This window comes from Trichomonascus vanleenenianus, assembly GCF_965637985.1.
Source record: "Trichomonascus vanleenenianus strain CLIB 3782 genome assembly, contig: TRVA0_004S, whole genome shotgun sequence".
Taxonomy (NCBI): domain Eukaryota; kingdom Fungi; phylum Ascomycota; class Dipodascomycetes; order Dipodascales; family Trichomonascaceae; genus Blastobotrys; species Blastobotrys vanleenenianus.
In genome coordinates, this window is record NW_027481883.1 from 250256 (window position 1) to 270772 (window position 20517).

General features: G+C 50.9%; 9 protein-coding genes across 9 annotated transcripts; 5 read left to right on the top strand and 4 right to left on the bottom strand.

Moving 5' to 3' along the window:
- Positions 1-454: 454 nt before the first annotated feature.
- On the top strand, positions 455-3013 carry SET2 (histone-lysine N-methyltransferase, H3 lysine-36 specific; the record flags this gene model as incomplete). Its single annotated transcript, XM_076682711.1, has 2 exons — positions 455-2284; positions 2339-3013. 2 exons carry the CDS (start codon positions 455-457, stop codon positions 3011-3013), a joined length of 2505 nt encoding a protein of 834 aa, XP_076543073.1.
- A 1094-nt stretch (positions 3014-4107) lies between these two features.
- TRVA0_004S02586 (uncharacterized protein) lies at positions 4108-6199 on the bottom strand (the record flags this gene model as incomplete). Its single annotated transcript, XM_076682712.1, has 2 exons — positions 4108-6063; positions 6140-6199. The coding sequence occupies 2 exons, from the start codon at positions 6197-6199 to the stop codon at positions 4108-4110; spliced, it is 2016 nt and encodes a 671-aa protein (XP_076543074.1).
- Positions 6200-6893: 694 nt separating this feature from the next.
- TRVA0_004S02608 (uncharacterized protein) lies at positions 6894-8099 on the bottom strand (the record flags this gene model as incomplete). Its single annotated transcript, XM_076682713.1, has 1 exon — positions 6894-8099. One exon carries the CDS (start codon positions 8097-8099, stop codon positions 6894-6896), a length of 1206 nt encoding a protein of 401 aa, XP_076543075.1.
- Positions 8100-8467: 368 nt separating this feature from the next.
- RPL8B (large ribosomal subunit protein eL8B) lies at positions 8468-9598 on the bottom strand (the record flags this gene model as incomplete). Its single annotated transcript, XM_076682714.1, has 2 exons — positions 8468-9250; positions 9596-9598. The coding sequence occupies 2 exons, from the start codon at positions 9596-9598 to the stop codon at positions 8468-8470; spliced, it is 786 nt and encodes a 261-aa protein (XP_076543076.1).
- Positions 9599-10275: 677 nt separating this feature from the next.
- Positions 10276-12423, top strand: GEF1 (Gef1p; the record flags this gene model as incomplete). Its single annotated transcript, XM_076682715.1, has 1 exon — positions 10276-12423. The coding sequence occupies one exon, from the start codon at positions 10276-10278 to the stop codon at positions 12421-12423; it is 2148 nt and encodes a 715-aa protein (XP_076543077.1).
- Positions 12424-12892: 469 nt separating this feature from the next.
- On the top strand, positions 12893-15385 carry TRVA0_004S02674 (uncharacterized protein; the record flags this gene model as incomplete). Its single annotated transcript, XM_076682716.1, has 1 exon — positions 12893-15385. The coding sequence occupies one exon, from the start codon at positions 12893-12895 to the stop codon at positions 15383-15385; it is 2493 nt and encodes an 830-aa protein (XP_076543078.1).
- A 296-nt stretch (positions 15386-15681) lies between these two features.
- Positions 15682-16230, top strand: MDY2 (Mdy2p; the record flags this gene model as incomplete). The annotated part of the gene is made up of 1 exon (XM_076682717.1): positions 15682-16230. The coding sequence occupies one exon, from the start codon at positions 15682-15684 to the stop codon at positions 16228-16230; it is 549 nt and encodes a 182-aa protein (XP_076543079.1).
- A 210-nt stretch (positions 16231-16440) lies between these two features.
- MSB4 (Rab GTPase-activating protein MSB4) lies at positions 16441-18234 on the bottom strand (the record flags this gene model as incomplete). The annotated part of the gene is made up of 1 exon (XM_076682718.1): positions 16441-18234. The coding sequence occupies one exon, from the start codon at positions 18232-18234 to the stop codon at positions 16441-16443; it is 1794 nt and encodes a 597-aa protein (XP_076543080.1).
- Positions 18235-19893: 1659 nt separating this feature from the next.
- On the top strand, positions 19894-20412 carry TRVA0_004S02740 (histone-fold domain-containing protein; the record flags this gene model as incomplete). Its single annotated transcript, XM_076682719.1, has 1 exon — positions 19894-20412. The coding sequence occupies one exon, from the start codon at positions 19894-19896 to the stop codon at positions 20410-20412; it is 519 nt and encodes a 172-aa protein (XP_076543081.1).
- Between the last annotated feature and the right edge of the window lie 105 nt (positions 20413-20517).

Here is a 20517-nt window from a genome sequence, read left to right on the forward strand (position 1 = left end):
GGAACTATTATGAAGCTATTATGAAGGGTTGACGCTATTATGAAGGTATGGTGGCTCCAAGCTACTGAATGAAGGATCTCCGTGATCTCTCTCGTTGAAGAGCCCAATTACGACGACGACGGTAACAGATTGCCAGGGATTACTACACCATTTGTAGAATTTGACGAGTTACGACTGATAATAATCTATTTATTGGATGAATGACCCGTTTTTTACGAGATGCACGGCTGGCGAGGTGGTCGCGGGGAGAGGTTCGTAATCGACCCGTCGTCACGATCCACCGAATCCTTTTTTTTTTCCAACCCCGAAGAAACGAATAATAACATAAAAAAAAAAAAAAGGAATCTCCATTCATTCGAGTCCCGTCTGTCTTTTTGCTGTCTTGATACTTATTTGTGTATTTTTTTTAAAGAGCATTTGTTAATCCTGGATGCCGTTGCAAGGGGAGGGCGCGATGGTGGTGAGAGCGCCAAAGACGTTCAACGACGCTGAGGACGTGACGCCAGAGGCCCGCAAGACTTTTGTTGAGCTGTTCCAGAATAGCCACCTGCGTAAGAGCCTGGGGGTATCGCGCCAGCCCGACCAGCTGAGCTGCGACTGCCGCGAGGAAATGGTCGACGGCGTCAACCTCGCGTGCGGCGACGACTCGGACTGTATCAACCGCATGACCTCGATAGAGTGCTCGCAGGAGTCAGGGTGCGGCACCAACTGCCGTAACCAGCGCTTCCAGCTGTGTGAGTACGTTCCCGTCGACGTTATCCGCGCTGCAGAGAAAGGATACGGCCTGCGGTCGCTTGGCAACGTCGCACCGGGCACGTTTGTCTACGAGTACACGGGCGAGGTCGTCGATGAGCGCGAGTACGAGCAGCGCAAGGCGAAGTACGCGGAGCAGGGAATCCAGCACTTCTACTTCATGCAGCTGCAGAAGGGTGAGTTCTTGGACGCGACCATGAAGGGCGCCCTGGCACGATTCGCCAACCACTCGTGCAACCCAAACTGCTCGATTGAGAAGTGGGTTGTCAACGGGCGCCTGCGCATGGGTCTCTTCGCCAACCGCAAGATCCTCAAGGGTGAGGAGATCACGTTCGATTACAACGCCGACCGGTACGGTAGCGACCCGCAAAAGTGCTACTGTGGCGAGCCAAATTGTACGGGCATCCTCGGCGGAAGGACACAGACGGCTGCTTCCCACCCAAGATTGCCTCCTGAGTATGTTGAGGCTCTGGATCTCACCGATAAGCAGCGCAATGCGTGGATCCAGCGGCTGTCGCAGGCCAAGCGTAGAACCAATCTCACCGAAGACGAAATAAACGCCGAGTGTGCCGCGGCTCTGGTGGCCAAGCCCGTTGATGTTGACTCTGTGACGCGCGTCATGGCCTGCCTCGCCCAGTGCCAGGAGCGGTGGCTCGTCGAGAAGCTCGCCGAGCGCATCAGGGCCACCTCGGAGACAGCCCCGCAGGCGCGTATCATGCGAATGCACGGCTACGAGATTCTTGGTGGAATTCTTAAGGAATGGGCCGCTGACGGGCCCATTGTGGGTCTAGTACTAGGTACGCTTGATGCATGGCCGCGAAAGACCAAAAACAAGATTGAGTCGTCCCGCATTGAGCAGGTCGTCCAGCAGCAGGCTAACGGGGCTTCCGACCGGGAGATCCGTGCCTTGGCCAAAAAGCTCCTTAAAGACTGGAGCAGCCTGGAGATGGCCTACCGCATCCCAAGAGTCAAGCCCACCCAATCGTCCTCACCACCACCGCCGGGGACGCCGTGCGACCACACGCAAAACCAAAAAGAGAGGCCTCCGACTAATACCTCTTCTACCCCCGATCCGGCAAAGGATACCGGCAAAAGTACCCCCGATCCAGGAAAGGGGACCAGTAAAAGCAGCATGAGCGCGGAGAAGGAGAAGGAGAAGAAGAAGGCCAAGCGAGCTAAGCTGCCGCGAGGGTGGGAGAGCTCGGTAGCGCCCGGCGGGCGGGCCTATTTCTTCAACCGCAAGCTGGGGATCACCCGCTGGGAGCGTCCTACGGTGGAGGACGCCAACAAGCTCGAGGAGGAGCACCTGAAGCGCAAGGAGGAGAAGGAAGTTAAGGCGGCCGGGGACATCAGAGCGCAGCAGCTCAAGCGCATTATCGAGCAGGCGAGCATGAGTCAGTCGGCGAGTCCCAGCGAGTCTCCGGCAATGGAAAAGAAGCCCTCAAGTCGCAGTAACTCGGTGGTGAGTAGTAGTACACAGGACGGAGGAGGCGATAGGACGAAGAAAGACGAGCTCAAGTTCAAGGAAACGGTAAGTTCACTCCGCTACTTACGGCTTTTTTTTTACATATACTAACGGGTATAGCTGGCCAAATATGTGCCGAACTGGGTCAAGAAGTATGCCTGCGACATGGACATGACCAATCAGAAGATGTGCTCGAAGGAGGTCATTCGCATACTCATTGAGAAGGAGCGCAAACACGGGCGGTTGGAGAAGCACGCAGAGGGCCTCTCTGAGGAAAAGAAGGAAAAAATCAAGTGGTTTGTTAAGGAGTACATGTCCAAAGCATTCAAAAAATACGAGATCAAATACGGCAAGAAGCGGGAGCACGAGGATGGCAAGCACTCATCAGCGACACCTAAACGACTCAGGGGCTCTTCTACCGCTACGGCTAAATCTTCTGCGGCTACGGATAAATCTTCTGCGGCTACGGATGAATATTCTACAGCTACGGATAGGTCATCTAACGCTACGGATAAGTCATCTAACGCTACGGATAAGCCATCTACACCTAGAGATAAGCGATCTAAACCTACGGATAAGTCATCTGCGACTACGAATAAGTCATCTACGGTTACGGGTATCGCTCCAAAAGAAGGCTCTGTTAACAACGGTTCTACCAAAAGTAGTTCTAACGGTTCTACAAATGAGGCTCCGGCTAATGGCTCTATCAAACCGCTCAGCTCTACGAAATCGAACCACCCTACGAATAGCAACGGCTCCGCTAACCCGGCGGAAATTGACTTTGACGACGACTAACTTCCTTAACCCAAATCAAATCAAACGTACACACTCTACCCGGGGCGTGCTAACCAATCAAATCACTAGTATAATAATACTAGAGCTGGGGCCAACCCCAGGTTCCCATCTTTCCCATCTCACCGGGAGATAATCAGTGGTCTGACTATTGCACTTACCGAGAACAGCAGATCTCGACGGTAAGAGAGATATTAATCTGAGCTCAGATCAGGTCATAATTGCAGGCACAATCCAATTACACCCGGTCTTGGTGGTCTGGGCGGCCTAAGCGGCGGAATTGGGCAATTCTGATTTGAGTTTTGCTGCAATGATGGCCTGTCTTTGTTGCGTGTCGGGGATTCCGTACCCACTTCAAAATCACCTGTTTTCACAATGTCGCGGAGAATGGACAGTGGCCCACACACAAGGACCGCCCGCTGGAAAACGGGGGGCGATTATAAATACGGCATGATTTGTGGCTATCATCAGGTCATTTTCTGATTTATTATTTATTAGTTTCTCCCCCTGTTTCGACTATAAAAGCCCAATATGTTCCCAACCGCTATGCGAATGAGCCGAAACGCTCACCGAGTTCTTACTGGTTCCACTTTTCAAATTGAGTCGCGACGAGTAGCGCGAAATATTGGCCTGTGGGGCTCTGCCATTGGTGTCCTTTTGTTCTGGCCAAAGGCCCTCCAGGCGTACAATCGAAAGATTCGATACTCTCCAAAGAACCACAAGGTTTAAACGACTTGCTTAACTTATTTTCATGTCTGTGGGACCCAATGGGTTGCTGTGTGCTGGTGCGATTATGTCTGGAGTTGTTCTATTCGCACTAGGGTCCAACCAATTACTATTCGGAGGAGGATTTGCATTTGTAATTGTAATGTCATTAGTTTGAACTGTACATTCGTTTGTCAGGATCCTGCCTGGCGTTTCATCTTCGTAAGTTCTCTTATCGTCCCAGTAAACTCTCCTAAGGCTCTGCTTTCGCCTTGGGCCGTTGATTGCTATTTATGAGAGATCAATGAAGCGGAGCGGGTTTTGGGGGCTGGCTCCCAAGTCAATTGAAGCAGCCAGAGTATTCATGGGGGAACCTCTCGGAGAATGTAACTTTAGTCGTCGATGTCGAATTGAGGCAGGGTGGGCTCCCTGCGGAGGTTAGATGGAGGGGGAGCGGGTGAAGGGCCGCGTGGCTCGCCCTCATCGTCGGAGTCTATGCTCAAATTGGGCAGAGTCGGCTCCTGGTGGGCCAGGGCTGCTGCAGAGATCATACGATGCGGCATGTTGCGTGGAGGGTTCGATATCAGGGGAGGCTGCGAGGGCTGCGAGGGCTGCGGTGGTGCGGTAGTGCCAATACTAGCGCTCATGGGCATTATGATACGATTGTCGGCAGGCATTGGCACCGCAGGGGGAGCTATTGGGCTCATGTTTCTAATGCCATCTTCGTTTGGTGGTATGCTCGGGGGCTGAGTGCTGATAAACAGGTTTGGCCGTTGAGAGCCCGTATTATTAACTCTCACCCGTGGCACAGCCATTGGGGCCTCTGAATTAGATGCGCGAGAATAATAATTCGGTCTCATAGCCGAATTATTCATGGGCGGAGGTGGGGGACCTCGTGGATCCCCGTATGGATTCGGCGGACCAGACTGGTTGGATCGCATTGGGCCTGGTGGAGGTCCGTATAGATTCTGCGGGCCGGGAGAATTGGATCGCATTGGGCCTGGCACTGGCCCGTATTGATTCGATCGACCGGGCGGATTATTTCGCATTGGTGGAGGATCACTAAACTTAAAAGACGGGTCCCGCGAAATGCCGGAGTGATGCGAAGCAGGCGACTGAGGTATAGTCGGCATAGCGAAGCCAGCTCCGCCGCGGCTTGGAGCATTGGCTTCGTCGCCCACAGAGTGTATGCTTTGGTTAGAGGCGCTTCGCGTAAGAGATGCATTGCGCGAGATCGCGTTGATGCTGCGGTTATCCGTCAGCGTCCTGACCGTAGACCTGCTAGAATTGGACACTGTACGTGTAGGCAGCAGCGACTGCGAACTGTCGTTTGTGGGCTCAGTGTACCCGTACCCCAGCCTCTCCTCCTCGACTGAAGGGCGCATATACTTCATCTTCTCGAATGGATTGATGTCCGAAGCTAGCGTGTCGGTCGACGGCTGATTCCGAAGAGCAATGTAGTTCTTTGTAGTTTTGGCATTTGCCCCAAGAATATCCTCAAACGACTGTCCGACGATGGTCTGGTCATCGGAGTAGTAGTAGTCTTCCTCGAGCTTGACCGAAGGAAGCGTAGGCTTCTGGAGCCGCTTGTTCTGTTCTACGAGCTCGACGAGACCCTTTTTGTGGTGCTTCTCCAGCAACAGCGCAATTCGCTTATTTACGCGAAGGAAGATGTACTCCTCCAGCCCCGAGGCAGTCTTGTCTATGTGCACGTAAAGCGGGCACACACACAGTAGGGCAATGGCAAACTGGACAATGTTAATGACCCAGATGAACAAGCTGAACGCCATGAGGCTGAGTACCACCGCCTCGGTCAGCGACTTGTGCGCCATGTTTTTAATCGTGTCCACAAAGTCGGTGTCAATCTTGAGCACCGAGTACAGCGTCAGGGCATTGAGCACCTGGCGCGGCGAATCGGCAAAGATGAGCCGGATCCAGCCCTTGAACGTAAAATATACGAAGAAGGCGAGATACTCGACGTTGTTGCGCGACTTTGTGATCTTAGCAAAGAGGCAGAAGTAGCGGTAGCCGCGAATGCTCCACACGTTACGAGAGATGGGATTGGCGTAGTTGAGCGCGATTATGTTGCCGCGCATCGTCGTTATCGATACAATCCAGTGGTATATCAGCAGCACGATGGACAGGATGATACACCCGGCAAAGATCCATCGCGAGATCTTGAACGGCACCTTGGGCTCCACGCCGCTCGACCACCGGTCAAACGCCAGTAGCACAACGGCCGTATACACGTCGGACACGTACACGGCCAGCGAGATTATGATGCTCAGGTACATGAAGAAGTAACCAAACACGTAGCGACATGAGGTCGAGTGGAACTGGTACAAGTCCTACGAAGCCAAGATAGTTAGCTGAGACACGTTTTATTAGGCAGATTCACACAATCTAAGCGCGGGGTCCTCTTACAATCATGTCAAACGTGGTCTGCTCATACTGGCGGATCCATTTCCGGCGGAACAGCCCCATTGTCGGCAGATATTCTCTATTAAGCGGCCTGTGCTAAGCAGGTGGAGTTGTTATATAGCCATCCAGGAGTCGCTAGGTAGAGAGGTAAAACCCGTTTGTCGCAGAAGTATATGAATATGCGTGGTGGCCGACCCCCGACCAGCCTCTTCCTCCACCTCCTGCGGCTCTGAGATCTACCAGATCTACTTTTGTGCATTGGGCATGAACGGCGGGCTGCGGCCGGTTACTTTATGAACTTTTTTTCCTGCAGGATGTTACAATTAATTGGCTGCCTGGATGACTGGCTGCCTGGGGCGGTTGGTGTATAAACAGAGGTGAAGTAGCGGGGGTTATAGATTTCAGGGGTTGTACCCATTGTACCGGCTGGAGATTCACCTCCTTCGAGCAACCAACTGAGAATAAAGGGTACGTAATCAAACAGTATAGCACTAGCCTCACACATCTTCGGACACATTACTGTATCTCTGTATTTGTAGCACACAGTACAACTCGCATCGCTATTCTGTAGTATGCAGTGCCGCATCCCAGTTTGTAGTACTCGCATATCTATCTGTAGTAGAGTGTGCTCGCATATCTATTTGTAGCACACAATAGTATTCGCTTTTCAGTGGCAGCAGCAAGGCTGGTTAGTCGGGGAAATGCGCGTAGGTATTCACTATGCTACGGCTATGTTAGTAAAATAAATTGTCGCTTGTTAGCAAGGGCAATCGTCGAAGGTTAGTTCAGTCAGGGGTAGATGAGCTTGCAGCTGGCGTGTCCACTTCGGACAGTCAGGGATATCCAATCTCAAGTAAGAGATTGAAAGTCTGTCCAGCTCTTTTGATAACAACGCAACCACCTCGCTAGGATCTGCGTCGTGACATTGTATGCTCACTCTAGACTTGTTTGTATGCTTGATCAGCTGCCCGATTGCGTCGAGATGCTCCAGCCGGGTCGCGGTGATTGCTATGCTACAGTTGGTGGTTGACAGCCCGTAATTGTTAGATGCGGCATGGTCCAGCCTCGAATTGAGCACTAGCTCCAGCTCGCTGACCCTACTCCCATCGATTCTCACCGTCCTTGGGATACCCATATGCGACACCACGGACCTCAGAGACTCTCCGCTAATGGAGAACCCCCACTGGTCCGACTTGGGCCAGTCTGACCACACAATTCGCATCTTTTGAACTGTACCAGGCAGCCTAAGTTGGCCCACATCAGGGATCAACCGTTCCAACTCATCCAGCGAAACGGTGTGAACTGACGGGAAACGCTGTAAGAATGCGTTCAGGCTCGATAGTGTAAGGCCGTTTTCGCAGATGCAGAGATCCAGCCTGCTTAAACGGCTTTCTAAAAAGGTCACTGGTACTGTGGGCACGGTATGGAGCTCAAACCACGAAGAGCTGCACACATCAACGGCTGCTCTGCTGGCTATTCGTTCCAGCGGCCTCGATGCATTACTCAAATAGAGGTCCTTGAGACTTGCCCGGACGTGGATAGATATCGAGACAGCCGGATCAAACCGATCTACCAGTCCGCTGGTAAACTCGATTCCTTCTCTATATACAGTAAAGTCGACTTGCGACAGGGCAGGGAATGAAGTCAAGAATCTCAGCAGATCCGCGCACTCTGATCCAGTCCCGCCAAGGAGGTTTATGTGCAACCGATGAACGTAGCGCTTGACTCTGTCAAGCTTGTGTACGATTTCCCGAGGGAGGTGTGAACGGCTCGATGAGTACTGTGTAAAGGCTGTACAGTATCCTAGCTGAACGTTAATGGTGAGCCTACGCCAGATGAACGGGGTGGTCGCACCATAGAGGCACCTACAAGTGGCTTGTATACTATAAGGGTCAGGGTCTACGGCATACTCGACTATTCTCTCTATTATTTCAGGCGGAAGGAGACCAATATACGCAGCCATGGCTCACAACCGTCGACTAGGAACTGTCCTCAACCGAGATATACATGAATAAGTTTTACCGTGCAGAGTGGAGTCATGCGAAGCTTAGCCGGGGACGCCTCGGAGAAAGCACCGAACACCCCGTTTCACCGCACCGTACCCCGTAACCCCCCCTAGACGCTTGCCGTTTCGAACAGAGTCAGAACCCGTTCAATGAACCATAACTCGGCAGGCAACTCTATACCACTTAACTTATGTTGCACCAATAGTGCAAATAGGGTCGGTAAAGGAAGTGATAGTGGCAGATTTCAAAACCAAGTCATCAAAGTCATTATTAAAAAGGATTATTTATATTTCGGAGTATTTACACCATTTTTTGTTGTGGTTGCTTAAACTCGGATGGAAGCCTCGTAAGCCTTTCGCTTCTTCTCCTGCTTGGCAACAGCCTTGTTGCCGAGCTGGCCACCGCCCCATCGTCGTCGAGAATCCTCGAACTTCTCAACGAAGTTGGCGTTGATGGTGGAAACAAGGGTGGAGAGAGCAGCCTCGTCCTCAGACTTGACGTCGGTGATAGCAACGACGGCAGCGTTCTTCTGGTGGACCAAGGTACCGAGTCGGGCCTTACCCTTGACAATGGCGTATGGAACGCCCTGCTTTCGGCAGAGAGCTGGGAGGAAGACAACGAGCTCAATTGGGTCAACGTCGTGGGCAATGAGGACAAGCTTTGGCTTCTTGTTCTCAATGAGGGAGACAACGTGGTTCAAGCCGAACTTGACAACGTATGGCTTTGGAGAAACATCCTCCTTCTTCTTGCCCTCAGCAATGGCGGCAGCCTCCTTGGTGAGTCGCTCCTTCTTCTCGGCAGCGGTCTCTGGTCGGTACTTGTTGAGGAGCTTGAAGGCCTGGGCAGCAGTGTTCTTGTCCAAGGTGTTCTGGAACTGAGCAATGGCTGGTGGGACCTTGAGTCGGCAAGCAAGAATCTTCTTCTGTCGCTGGAGTCGGACGTACTCTGGCCACTTGACGAATCGGGTCAAGTTTCGCTTTGGCTGAATGTCCTGGCCAATGCCAAAGTTCTTTGGTCGCTTCTCAATAAGCGGGTTCTTTGGGGCCTTGGAGGCGGCACCCGACTTAGAGGCGAATGGAGCTGGAGCTGGCTTCTTACCCTTGGCTGGCTGTGTCATTGAGTGAAAAGTCAGTAAAATATATCACAAAAAATTTTTCATGCCCGCAAGAATGAAAAAGAATGACTTTTCCTCTACAGTCTCCTTAAAGGAGACTCAGCCCGAAAGAAGAGATTCGCACTATCACCGATAAAAGTAGGTAGTGGTCTTCTCAACTTTCTAACTCTTGATGGGTCGGTGCTATATCAAATGATATAGTACCCGTGATTCGTTTCCAAATCAACGTCCCTCAAGGAGCAAGTCCAAATAGGAACATGCTTTCTTAGTTATTTAGACTACGATTGTTCTGGTACATCCTTTTTATCCCTGGAAGCTTACTCAGGAAGCTGTACTTACCATTGTTGGCGTACTTTTTTGTTGTCGACTGTATCAAAGTGAAGAGTGAAATTTTGTAGTGGAATATTTTTCTGATATGCCGTACGGTGTCTTACTCGCCATGCGCGCGCCTGAAAAGTTTGGTCATGACCGAATATTTCAGCATGCCCTCCCCCTGTAGCCCTACTTTTATTGGTTTTCCGTTTTGGGAAGTCCACCAACTTACCCCACGATTTCGACTGCTATCCGTTATATGTACCTAGTGTAGAAACAGAAAGTGCTGATGTCTTTATTCAATATGCAGTTGGCTATCTCTGTACGGAACATCACTGAACTATGTTGGGAAAGAAATTGATAGAAGAGATGATAATACACCTTCTCTTTACGACCGGTATTGAGGTAGTTGCCTTAAATGGCTGATGAATGGCATGTTATTACAAAGGTATACGCTATAAGTTCATATTCGGCAAATTGAGGCCTGGCCGGTTTTTATTCCTCAATATAACCTTTCGGAGTTAATAATCTCATTGCAGAATGATACTATAATTCCAAGAATGGATCATAGCCTTGAAACCTGTAGTTGGGATTGTACTGTTAGTGTTGAGTCCAAGTTTTTGTGTTTCAGCCGTGCGTGACGTGTGTCCACTCAAATCGTTGATTGTGGTTGCCGTGTCCCCGTTAAAAGCTGGCAAGTGCATCCAATGCTCCAGGGACAATTGGAGAGCGTCCCAGATGAGGAGATCCGCGAGATCAAGCGGTACAAAGATTTTGAGACCATCGATTGGGTCGAGGATGCCGAGCGGGAGAACCGTATCAAGAGACGAGACCTGTTGCGGCTCCAGAACTCGTCAAAGTCGAAATACCACTTCACGAGAATATACCATTCTGCGCAAGGATGGCTGGTACTCGCTCTCATGGGAGTGTGTATAGGATGCCTGGCTGCTTTTCTGAATATCGTTTCCGAGTGGCTCGCTGACATTAAAAATGGACACTGCACGCTAGGGTTCTACCTGAATAAGGACTTCTGTTGCGCTGAGCGCGAGTCCTGCCCCGAGTGGAAGGAGTGGTCTGGGTTTGGTCCATTCAATTACCTAGCCTACGTGCTTTTTTCCGTCATTTTTGCATTCATTAGCGCGTTTGTCGTGTTTTCATTCGCTCCCTACGCCGCTGGCTCGGGCATTTCAGAAATCAAATGCATCGTAGGAGGGTTCGTCATGCACGGGTTTCTTGGGTTCAAGACGCTCATGGTCAAGTCAATCACTCTGCCTCTTGCTATTAGTTCCGGGCTGAGTGTCGGTAAAGAGGGCCCGAGTGTGCACTATGCCGTGTGCGTAGGTAATGTTATTGCCAGCCAATTCTCGCGGTTCAAACACCACAACGGCAAGATTAGAGAAATCCTGTGCGCTTGTGCTGCGGCCGGAGTGGCAGTGGCTTTTGGCTCGCCAATGGGTGGAGTCATGTTTGCCATTGAAGAAATCGCATCGTCGTTTCAGCTTAAAATGCTCTGGCGGTCGTACTTCTGCGCGTTGGTGTCAGTGGGTGTCATGGCCGCTGTCAACCCGTTTAGAACGGGAGAGATTGTGCTTTTCTCGGTCAAGTATGACCGCGACTGGCACTATTTTGAGATTATCCCATTCATCGTGCTCGGCGTGTTTGGCGGTGTCTACGGCATATTTACGTCGAAATGGAACCTACGTGCCCAGGCATTCCGGAAGAAGTATATCAGCAAGTACGCTGTTGAAGAGGCGACTTTTCTGGCCGCAATCACCGCGCTCATTTGCTACTTTAACCAGTTTCTTCGCGTTGACATGACTGAAAGCATGCAAAGACTCTTTCGGGAGTGCGAGAACAACGACGACGAGCTGTGCGACAAGCCGTCTATTACGCTGTGTGTGTCGTTGCTCATGGCAGTCGTAATCAGAACAGTGGGAGTTATTGTTTCTTACGGCAGTAAGGTGCCTTCCGGCATCTTTGTGCCCTCGATGGCTATTGGAGCACTGTTTGGGCGTTTCGTCGGCACAGTAACCGAAGCAATCTACGAGAGCAACCCAGATGCGTGGCTTTTTTCGACCTGTCCGATGGCCAGCGACGGCCCATGCATCACTCCCGGTACCTACGCATTCCTCGGGGCAGGCGCCGCTCTGGCTGGCATTATGGACATGACGGTGACTGTGGTAGTCATTATGTTCGAGCTAACTGGAGCAATCAGGTACATTCTGCCCACTATGATTGTTGTTGGAGTGACCAAGATCATTGGCGACAATTGGGGCAAAGGAGGCATTGCCGACCAAGCCATCTGGGCCAATGGCTTCCCATACCTCGAACACGCCGAACACTTTTACAATGTCGATGTCTACGAGGCAATGACATCGGAAAACCTGGCCTCGCTGCAGGAGGAGACTACCATAGAACAGGTTAGGGCCGCTATAGAACAGCCTGTGTCTGGGTACCCAATTGTCGATGCCGAAAACAATATCGTTGGCTACGTCATCAGCGAAGACCTCGCGTATCTCCTTGACCAGTACTCCACCGACGAGGAAGAGCCAATCCCTCAGGACGAACCCCTCTCCTTCATCGAGGGGCCATTCAGCAGGATAGTCAACAAGACTCCGATTACAGCCCATCTCCACATGCCGCTAGAACAAGTGGTTGAAATGTTCAAGACACTGGGGCCTAGAGCCATTCTGGTGGAGTTCGAGGGGAAATTAAAAGGTCTCATCACCCGAAAAGATGTTTTGAAATACCGGTTCCGAAGCAGCCCACTGTCCAAGGACGCTGACGATGAATGGCTTTGGAACGCAATGGTTGATACGGGCGGTAGACTACGGGACCGCCTAGTCAGTGGATAGTTCATCACTACGCTATCATTGCATTACTAACACTAGACTATTTAATATATACGGTACGTCCGCCCCCTTACACGCGACACCATGACATAAACGGGCGTTGGCCCATCCACAACATCGGACAAGTAGTGTCAATGGTGACGAATGGGTATAAAAAGGGCAGAGCATCCCTTTAATTCCCTCCGCAGATTACCCCCTTGTTGGACCCTGTCACTTCATTGCCGGTCCATTGTCGGTTCGTTGCGGTCCCCCGCGTGTCCTGTCGGCCCTGGTTCCTTATCGGGGTGATTATTTGGCGTGCGTTAATTTTGAGCCGCACCGGAGCGGACGACGGTTTGGCCGAAACCCCACTGCTCCCACTCGCGGGTGTTCACCACCAATCAGGAAGTAACCAAAATTAATCAACTTGAGGTGTGTCTGTGTAGAAACTTCCTCGCTGCCAAACATTAGTCAGTAAAACTATTAATCCGCCATGCTGGGGAGGCTGTTCAACAGCAGTTCTCCGTCCAAGGACCCGTTTCCAGACGCGCCCATCTCGGCGCTTGAGGACGGCGACACGCGGAACCTATTGTATGGCTCGTCTGAGATTTCGCCCGACATGAGCGCCGACCTGTCGGCCAAAAACCTCAGGGCCGTCGTCCTGACGGACGTTCACTTCTTCGAGGACTACGTTTACGACTCTAATAAGCAAGCGATGGCGTCTCGCCAGTCTCCGCCGACCCGCCCGGGCGTGACGCGGCAATTTTCAGGCACGAGGCAAAGCTCTAGCGGGTCGCAAATTCATCTTAATAGCCAGCAAGGGGCTCCGCAGTCGCTGCCCTTGCCAGTAGTCAAGGAGCTGCTCTTCGGACCGACGCCGATCAAGTTCACCAACTGCATTACTAAGCTGCACTGTCTGCCGAACGACGGCAAATCATCGCGCACGACGTGGATTGTGAGCCGGCTCTTTAAGGTCGGCGGCGCTCTGGATCATGTGCGAACGACTATATTGCCACAGGACAAGAGCCCGCCCTCCCTGCTGTCGACCTCGCAGTCCAGCGTTTGTAGCCTTCCCGAACCGAGTAAGGAAACCCCGGCCGAGGACCCGAATCCATGGACGCCGTGCGCCACGCTGACAACTAACGACGCCCAGCTGGCCCAGGACATTCGGTGCGGCATTTGCATCTTCTTTAGCCTGCCCGGGTCGGAGTCAGAAGCGCATGGAATCCTCACTAACCACTGGGAAGAGCTGTCGTGTGCCCTGGCTGACTTGCAGAGCGTAGTGTTTAACCGAGTGTGCGACACCCTGCCACCGGCAATGCGCGACTATCGAATGAAGATGAAGGCGTGCGGCGGCTACGACGATAAGAAGCGCCGGAGTCACTATAGTCTAGACGGCGACGACGCTCTGCGTATTGGTTTGGAGTGCTTCCGGTCGCGGTTCCTGGGCGCCGTGATGATTCCTCGCGTCATTTGCGGTCAGAATAGATGGGCTGAGCTTGTCCAGGAGATCAAACTGCTCCAGTCCAAGCTCGACTGCAGTAATAACGACGACGCGTTCCTGAGCACTGCCATTGCCTCGTTTATCAAGTGCAACTCGCGGCTCGTGCGCAATCCTGGCAGCGGTGTGTTTGAACACCCTCCAACCCGAACCATTGTTGTGGGGAACAACCGTATCTCCACGCGTCGGCTAATATTTATTCTTTCTTCGCTGATCAAGGACCAGTCGGCGGAGAAATTGAACAAACAGCTCGAACAGATCCCGGGGGCAAACCTCAATAATAACATTAACAACAACAGCACAACCTCGACTCTAACTAACAAAGCCATGGCGACAACAATTGACTCGTGCGACTGCAGCTCTGGAAGCAGCCCCGCCTCGAAATCAACGGCGAACTTCACGTCGACAGAGAAAGGATGGGAGATCCCGAACCAAACGAAAATATCAGAAAACACTGCCGCCTGCGTAGTGCCGCACGTAATTAGGCCGTCCTTCTCGCAGAGCTCCCTCTCTACTTCTCTTTCGACCTCATATAACTCGACGAGATCGCGACACCCGTCTAAAGAAGGGCTTCGAAAGGGCGCGTCGTTCTTGTTTGGCGCACAATCTGGCTCGTTTACCAACTCTGGAGGTTCATCTTCGTCCTTCTTTTCTTCTCTGTGGAATAGCTCGCGGTCCGAGTCGGGGTCATTCACGTCGACTTCGTCCGCGGAAGATTTTCCATACTACTTTGAGGGCGATTATACTGGGCTTTCAAGCTCGCTGCCTAGCAAGCAGCAGTCCGCATCTGGCCGCCCTATGCTGAGTAGATGGCACTCGTCCGAGCGGACTGCGACCACGCTGTCGCCCAGCCTGAACCTGGTCAGCGATAGCATGGCCAGCAGCGTCACTGAGGACGCCGCAGTGACCTTCCAGAGCGATACCGCGTACGAGCTTGTTGAAGATGGGGCCGGCAATGCCATCCTAGACGTAGAGATGCCTGAGCTGGAGCCCATCTTTGAACCAATTGTGCTTCCCCCCATCGCCGGGCACATTCCGGACTTTCACCCGGACTTTGCCGTCCAGGCCGTCCCGCTCAATAGGGACATTGAAGAGAAGATTGCTCGGGCCATGCTCAAGGACGCTGAAGGTGTGCCTATCCCTAAGTGGGTGCACGAGTGTAAGAAGCAGTCTACAGAGAGTCTGTTCGGCGACGGAGCTGACAAGGAGAGTGATGACTCCTCTGAATTTTCTGTGATGTCGCGGTCGCTGATTATTAACCTCCGTAATCGCGAAGTATACGAGTGGGCTCTGAGTCGTACGTGTACCAAAGAGGGGTGTCACCAGCTGCTTAGTCGGAAGAAACTCTATTCCAAGCGGCCTAGCGACGATTATCTCCAATTGCATGGCAAAGTACACAGTGTGCTTAAAGATGTAACCGGAAAGAACTCTGGGGCGTGCGGTTTGCTAGAGGAGGCCTTCCAAAGTGCCTTTGGCTTGTTATGAGCCTTCACAATATGAGTTGCCTGATTGCTATATCCCCGGCCAGGACTGCTTACTTGTTTCTTGAATTATTCCAATTTGCAACGACTTATGACAAATTACGACTTAATGATTGATGAGATTTGATTATTTAACTAATACTGGGTAATATATATTAATATTTTATATCTGAAAGAACCTTGTAGGTTGTACATTATCTATGTGAAGGTGTTCCAGGGCGGGGTCTGGGGATGTCGTTCCCAACAACAAGTGAACCACGTTAGCCGATCACCAATACCGTTACTACAGATCAGTGCACGATGTCAGAGACAACATTTGTTAAGACTTTTCTCACGCTTCTGGGAAGTGATATTCCCCCAGCCAGGAGTAATGTTGTCAGCGCCCCAGTGCTGTTCAAGCAGGTCCCTGCTCCTAAGAAAAAGGTCCAAAAAAACGAAGCGAGTTCTGCTAGATCGGTTAAGCTGGCGATTAAGTCCATCAAAGCCCCCAGGTTCAACCAGACCATTGAGGTTGCATCCACTACGTCAATCTACTCAGTCAAGGAACAGCTCATTAAGGAGATTCCTGATTTGGCACATTACAAGCCCACTAATATCAGATTGCTTGCCAAGGGCAAGGTAGCATCTGACGCCAAAACAATTGACGAGTTGACTGACGATGCCGAGCTTTCGCTTACTGCTATGCTTTCGGCACCTGCCCCAGATCAGGCTGATACTGCAGCTGTTCCAATTGATGCGCTTCCCGAGCCGGTTTGGAGCGAACTAAAGGCTGTACTAGACAAGCATCTTGGAGAGGCCAGTGCTTCTGCCTACGAGAGACTCGTAAATGGTTGGAAGTTAGCGAAGTAATACAAAACGTCATCAATATTGTTTATTGTCGATTCTGTGCAACATCAGGAGGAATAATTGTTGCTATTACAATGGTAGTGCTTTGAAGCGTCGTAGCATGGGAACTGAACGTATACAAAAGGCAGCAATGCTGCCGAACTATCCATTATTACTAGGAAGATTAAAAATGCGTGTCCAAATAAATACAACAAATATAATATATCATGCAAATCATTTGCTCCGTTTCAAACTCTTCATTCTACGCGCGAGAGTGATTCGTTTCGGGGCGATGCTCGCCTTGAGCTTTTTGAATTCCTCGAGGTCTGTCGTGGACAGATCCGGGGTCGAGTCGACACGGGCACCGGAGAGAACGCCGTTGTAGGTGCTGTTACTCACGTCGTATACGCTCACCGAGTCCTGGCGTTGCTGGACCCTCATTTGGGCAAGGTGGTGCTTTTGGCGACGGTCCGACACAAATTCCCGGAGCCGCACTATCTCCTGCTGAGAAATATGGCCAAATCCATTGGACCGCTTGAAGCACTGCTCCATGAGGCCAGATGCATCAATGAGCTTCTTGGGGAAGTTCTGGATTGCTTGGAACATCTCCATCTGGTCGCGGATATGCGCAATCTGTGGCTCGCACAGCTTGAGGATCGTCAGCGAGACTCGGTAAAGGATCTTGGAGTCCTCAAAAAAGAAGCCGTCCCACACCCTCAGCATAGTCTCTACAGGTAGTATGCCAATGAATGCGCTCATAAACCATGGCCCAGTGAACAGTGTAATTGGCGGCAGCTTGGATAGCAAATTGTCGTAGTGCTCGCCGTCAAAATTGACCGCCAGCTTGTCCCATAGGTGAGGAAGCGCCTCCTTCATACACAGCATGAGCACGCCTTGCTCGATGTTGACACCCTCTAAATTGACTTCGTGCACCCGGGGCAGGTACCTTTGGGTGATGATTACGAGCATCCAGAACGCTTTCTCCTCGTCCATGAAGAGCAGGAGCATGCCGGCAAGGAAGTTCAGACTCTGGCAGTACCCAATCTTAGGCATGTATACGGCAAAGCACGTCAGGACACGCCGCAGAGCCTCAATTAGCGGGGTATCTTCGTGGTTTGTGCCACGGAAGTATATATTGTCCGGGAAGGTTCTCTGCAGGTCCCGTTCAATGAGTTCGGTGTCGTTGTTCTTGAGCTGGTGGGTCTGTTTGCACAGTTTATCGTACAGTCCTGGATGCGATGAGATCTGCTCGTGACCCTTGACGAACCAAAACCACGCATTGCCTCTCCATTCAGCAGGAACGCCCTTTCGTACGTACCGCTTTAGCTTTTCGCTCTTAGGAGGGAACCGAACTGGATTGTCCTCGTCTTCATTATACAACCCCGACTCCTTCATGAACTTGACCCATTTGTTTTTTCTACGCTGCACATAGGGCTCGTACGACTTCCACCACTCGTCGTACTGCTGCTCGGTGATGTAGGTGCTCTGCTTGCGGAACCCGTAGCGGTCGCGAGGCGAGGACCGGTCCGGGTTCTTGAGCTCCATTGAGGATCGCACGAGAGATGCAGACCGCCGAGAAGTCAAAATTTCCCCGTCTGCAACAGTAGAGTTGCTCGTGTGGTTTGTCGTGATGCTGGGTGCCCGGCTGGGCAAGTCCCTGCTAGGTCCGCTGGCTAGGGCCGTCGTCTGGGCAATGCCAAGCCCCACGCTCTCGTGCACTGCACGCCCATTGGAATGGGTTCCGTCAAACTCGGACTCCTGGTCTGAGAGACTCGATGCTTCGTCGAGGTTCGGGGAGAGAATATGGTCGGTCCCCATGCTGTCATCGTCCTCGGGAACAACCTTCGTCTGGATGCTAGGCACGGGTGGAAAGTTCCCGGCGATATTGTCTAGAGCCGGTGAGGACTTGGACATGTGCAGCGTCCGGAGCTTCTTGCCAGTGTTGACTGTCAGGGCAGGCAGATCAGGGTCCGAAGCCGCAGCGGACTGCGGCGTGGAATTCTGGATCGCCTGAAACGCGGCGGGCATCCTCAGCACATGGGGGGTATGTAGGTGTTTCTTCTTGGTTTTTTGCATCGTTTTTGGTCCCCCGACGTAACTGTGTGCTTGACGCGAAGGTGAGAGACGAGAGGGAATAGGGGGGGATTAATCAAAGTATTGTGTTGCGTTTGTGTGCGACTCGGAGGTTGGGATCCAGGGGGTGACAGAAAATATTACGGGTACCTCTTACACATGAACTACCAGGTAGTTTGCATGATAGGATGTGGCTTTGCCTATTTGACAGCTTTATGGCATGTAGGCTGTGTTAGCACGTTGAAGGGTGCTATGGACAGTTATTCTTATACATAACGTATGGTGGGTGACTACGTCATATACCGGTATCCGGTACCGCCGCTTTGAGTTATACCTCATAGAGTTGTGGTTAATACAATACAACATTGGCCTCTCTGTCTCCTTGTGGTAATTAGGCTGCACTTTGCTAGTCTTTCGGCGGGAATTACACAGTGCCAGTAACAGTGGCTGTTGAAATATGGTCTGAATATACCATGGTGGTACAGTACAGAGCTACGATAGTTCGTTGATTCACAATTGTATGTATTAGGAATTCCATTAAAAAGCGTCTAATAGTAAGAATGAAAAAATAAATAGAGAATGAGTGAATAATGAACCAGCGTAAGGGGGAGCCTGTAATATAGCTGTGGTACTAGAAAATAGGGGTTTCTTGGTACCGGTACAGCACCAGTATAATGCCATGATCGTATGCACCGGTAATACCGTGATACTAAAGGTCTGTCAGCACTTGCCTAGGTAATACATGTCATAGGAATTTATTTAAAAACAATACAATGCCAAATTTGGCCGAATTCCGGCATTAAAATAATTGTTGCTATTGAAATATTTCGAAATGTCATAAGCTGGTTCTAGCAATTGCGCTACTACGGTTGCTTTAACTCAACTGATGCTGATTGCAATTTCCTATCACTATATCGACTGATTTATTCCATCCATGCGGCATTTATATGCCATTCAGCTTTTGGGGGGGGGGGGCTCTTCACAAGAACGGGAGACATAGAACGTTCTTTATCGATAATACGTTCAGTGCAATTCGTATTATATTTGACGGCGACGAAATTTGCAATTCCTGCAAAATGGAGCGAAGGAGAGATTCTAGTTCTAGTACAGCTACAGTTGAAAGGGTAAAGAGCTTTTATTTATTAATTCAACTCCCATCAAGGAGCCTCGAAGGAGAAGGATATATATCCTCGAGAAAGAAAGATACTCACAAGTAAATAAAATATCCAGCCACAATTCACAAACCCAATACCGATTATATACCTATATTGGTACCGGTACTAACGGTAATGATTCAATTGGAATTGCAATTGCAATTGCATGTGTGTGCGTCTGAATCGCTCCAAAGCTTCCTGCATAAGTGTCCTTGCTAGAAAGCCTTAGGGGCAGGTGCGGGGGACTAATCGCCCTATAAACAACAACAGACTTTTTATTATATTCGAACCCCCCTCCCCTGTACACTTTTCCTGTATGTCTATTCAGTTTTATTCAATTGGTATACAGTAGGCTACGAGAAGTATGATGCGCGGGTGGGTATTGCGCGCGAAACGGGTAAGTTACCATAAATTGAAATTTGAAAAATGCGACGCGTTATCACATACACACCAAACTAACATGAGCGAAGAAAACTCGAATATAACCGAGGATATTGTCATCATCGACAAGACCAAAGAGGAGGAGGAAGAGGAGGATTCGATGGTGGTGCCGACCATTCCTCTGGCACGAGTGAAGCGGATCATCAAGCAGGATGACGAGGTTGTGACCGTTTCCAGCGGTGCAGTGTATGCCATCGCAACGGCAACAGAGCTCTTTGCGAACTATTTCGCGGAGCAGGCGTATTTGTCTGCCCAGGCAGATAAGCGGAAGAAGCTTCAGTACCAAGACTTTGCCACCGCTGTGGCCAACATCGATCAGCTCGAGTTTCTGGCTGACATCGTGCCAAAGAAGGTACCGTATCGAAAAGTCGTGGAACATCAGAAGGCGGCGTCGAGCGTACAGATCGACAAGAACCAGACGACACTCAAATTTGGGGCAGACGGGCAGATCGGGCTCGACGAACCCAAGAAGGTCCCTATTCTGACCGACGACAAAGAGCCGGCAAAGGTTCCACTCATGATCGACGAAGACAGCTAACCAACGACTTTTCTATTCCTATTTACAAAACGACAATCCAAAGGAATTACTAGCGGCAGTTTTGAATAAAGCTACGCCGATAGCCAAGAGCAAAATGAGCATCTT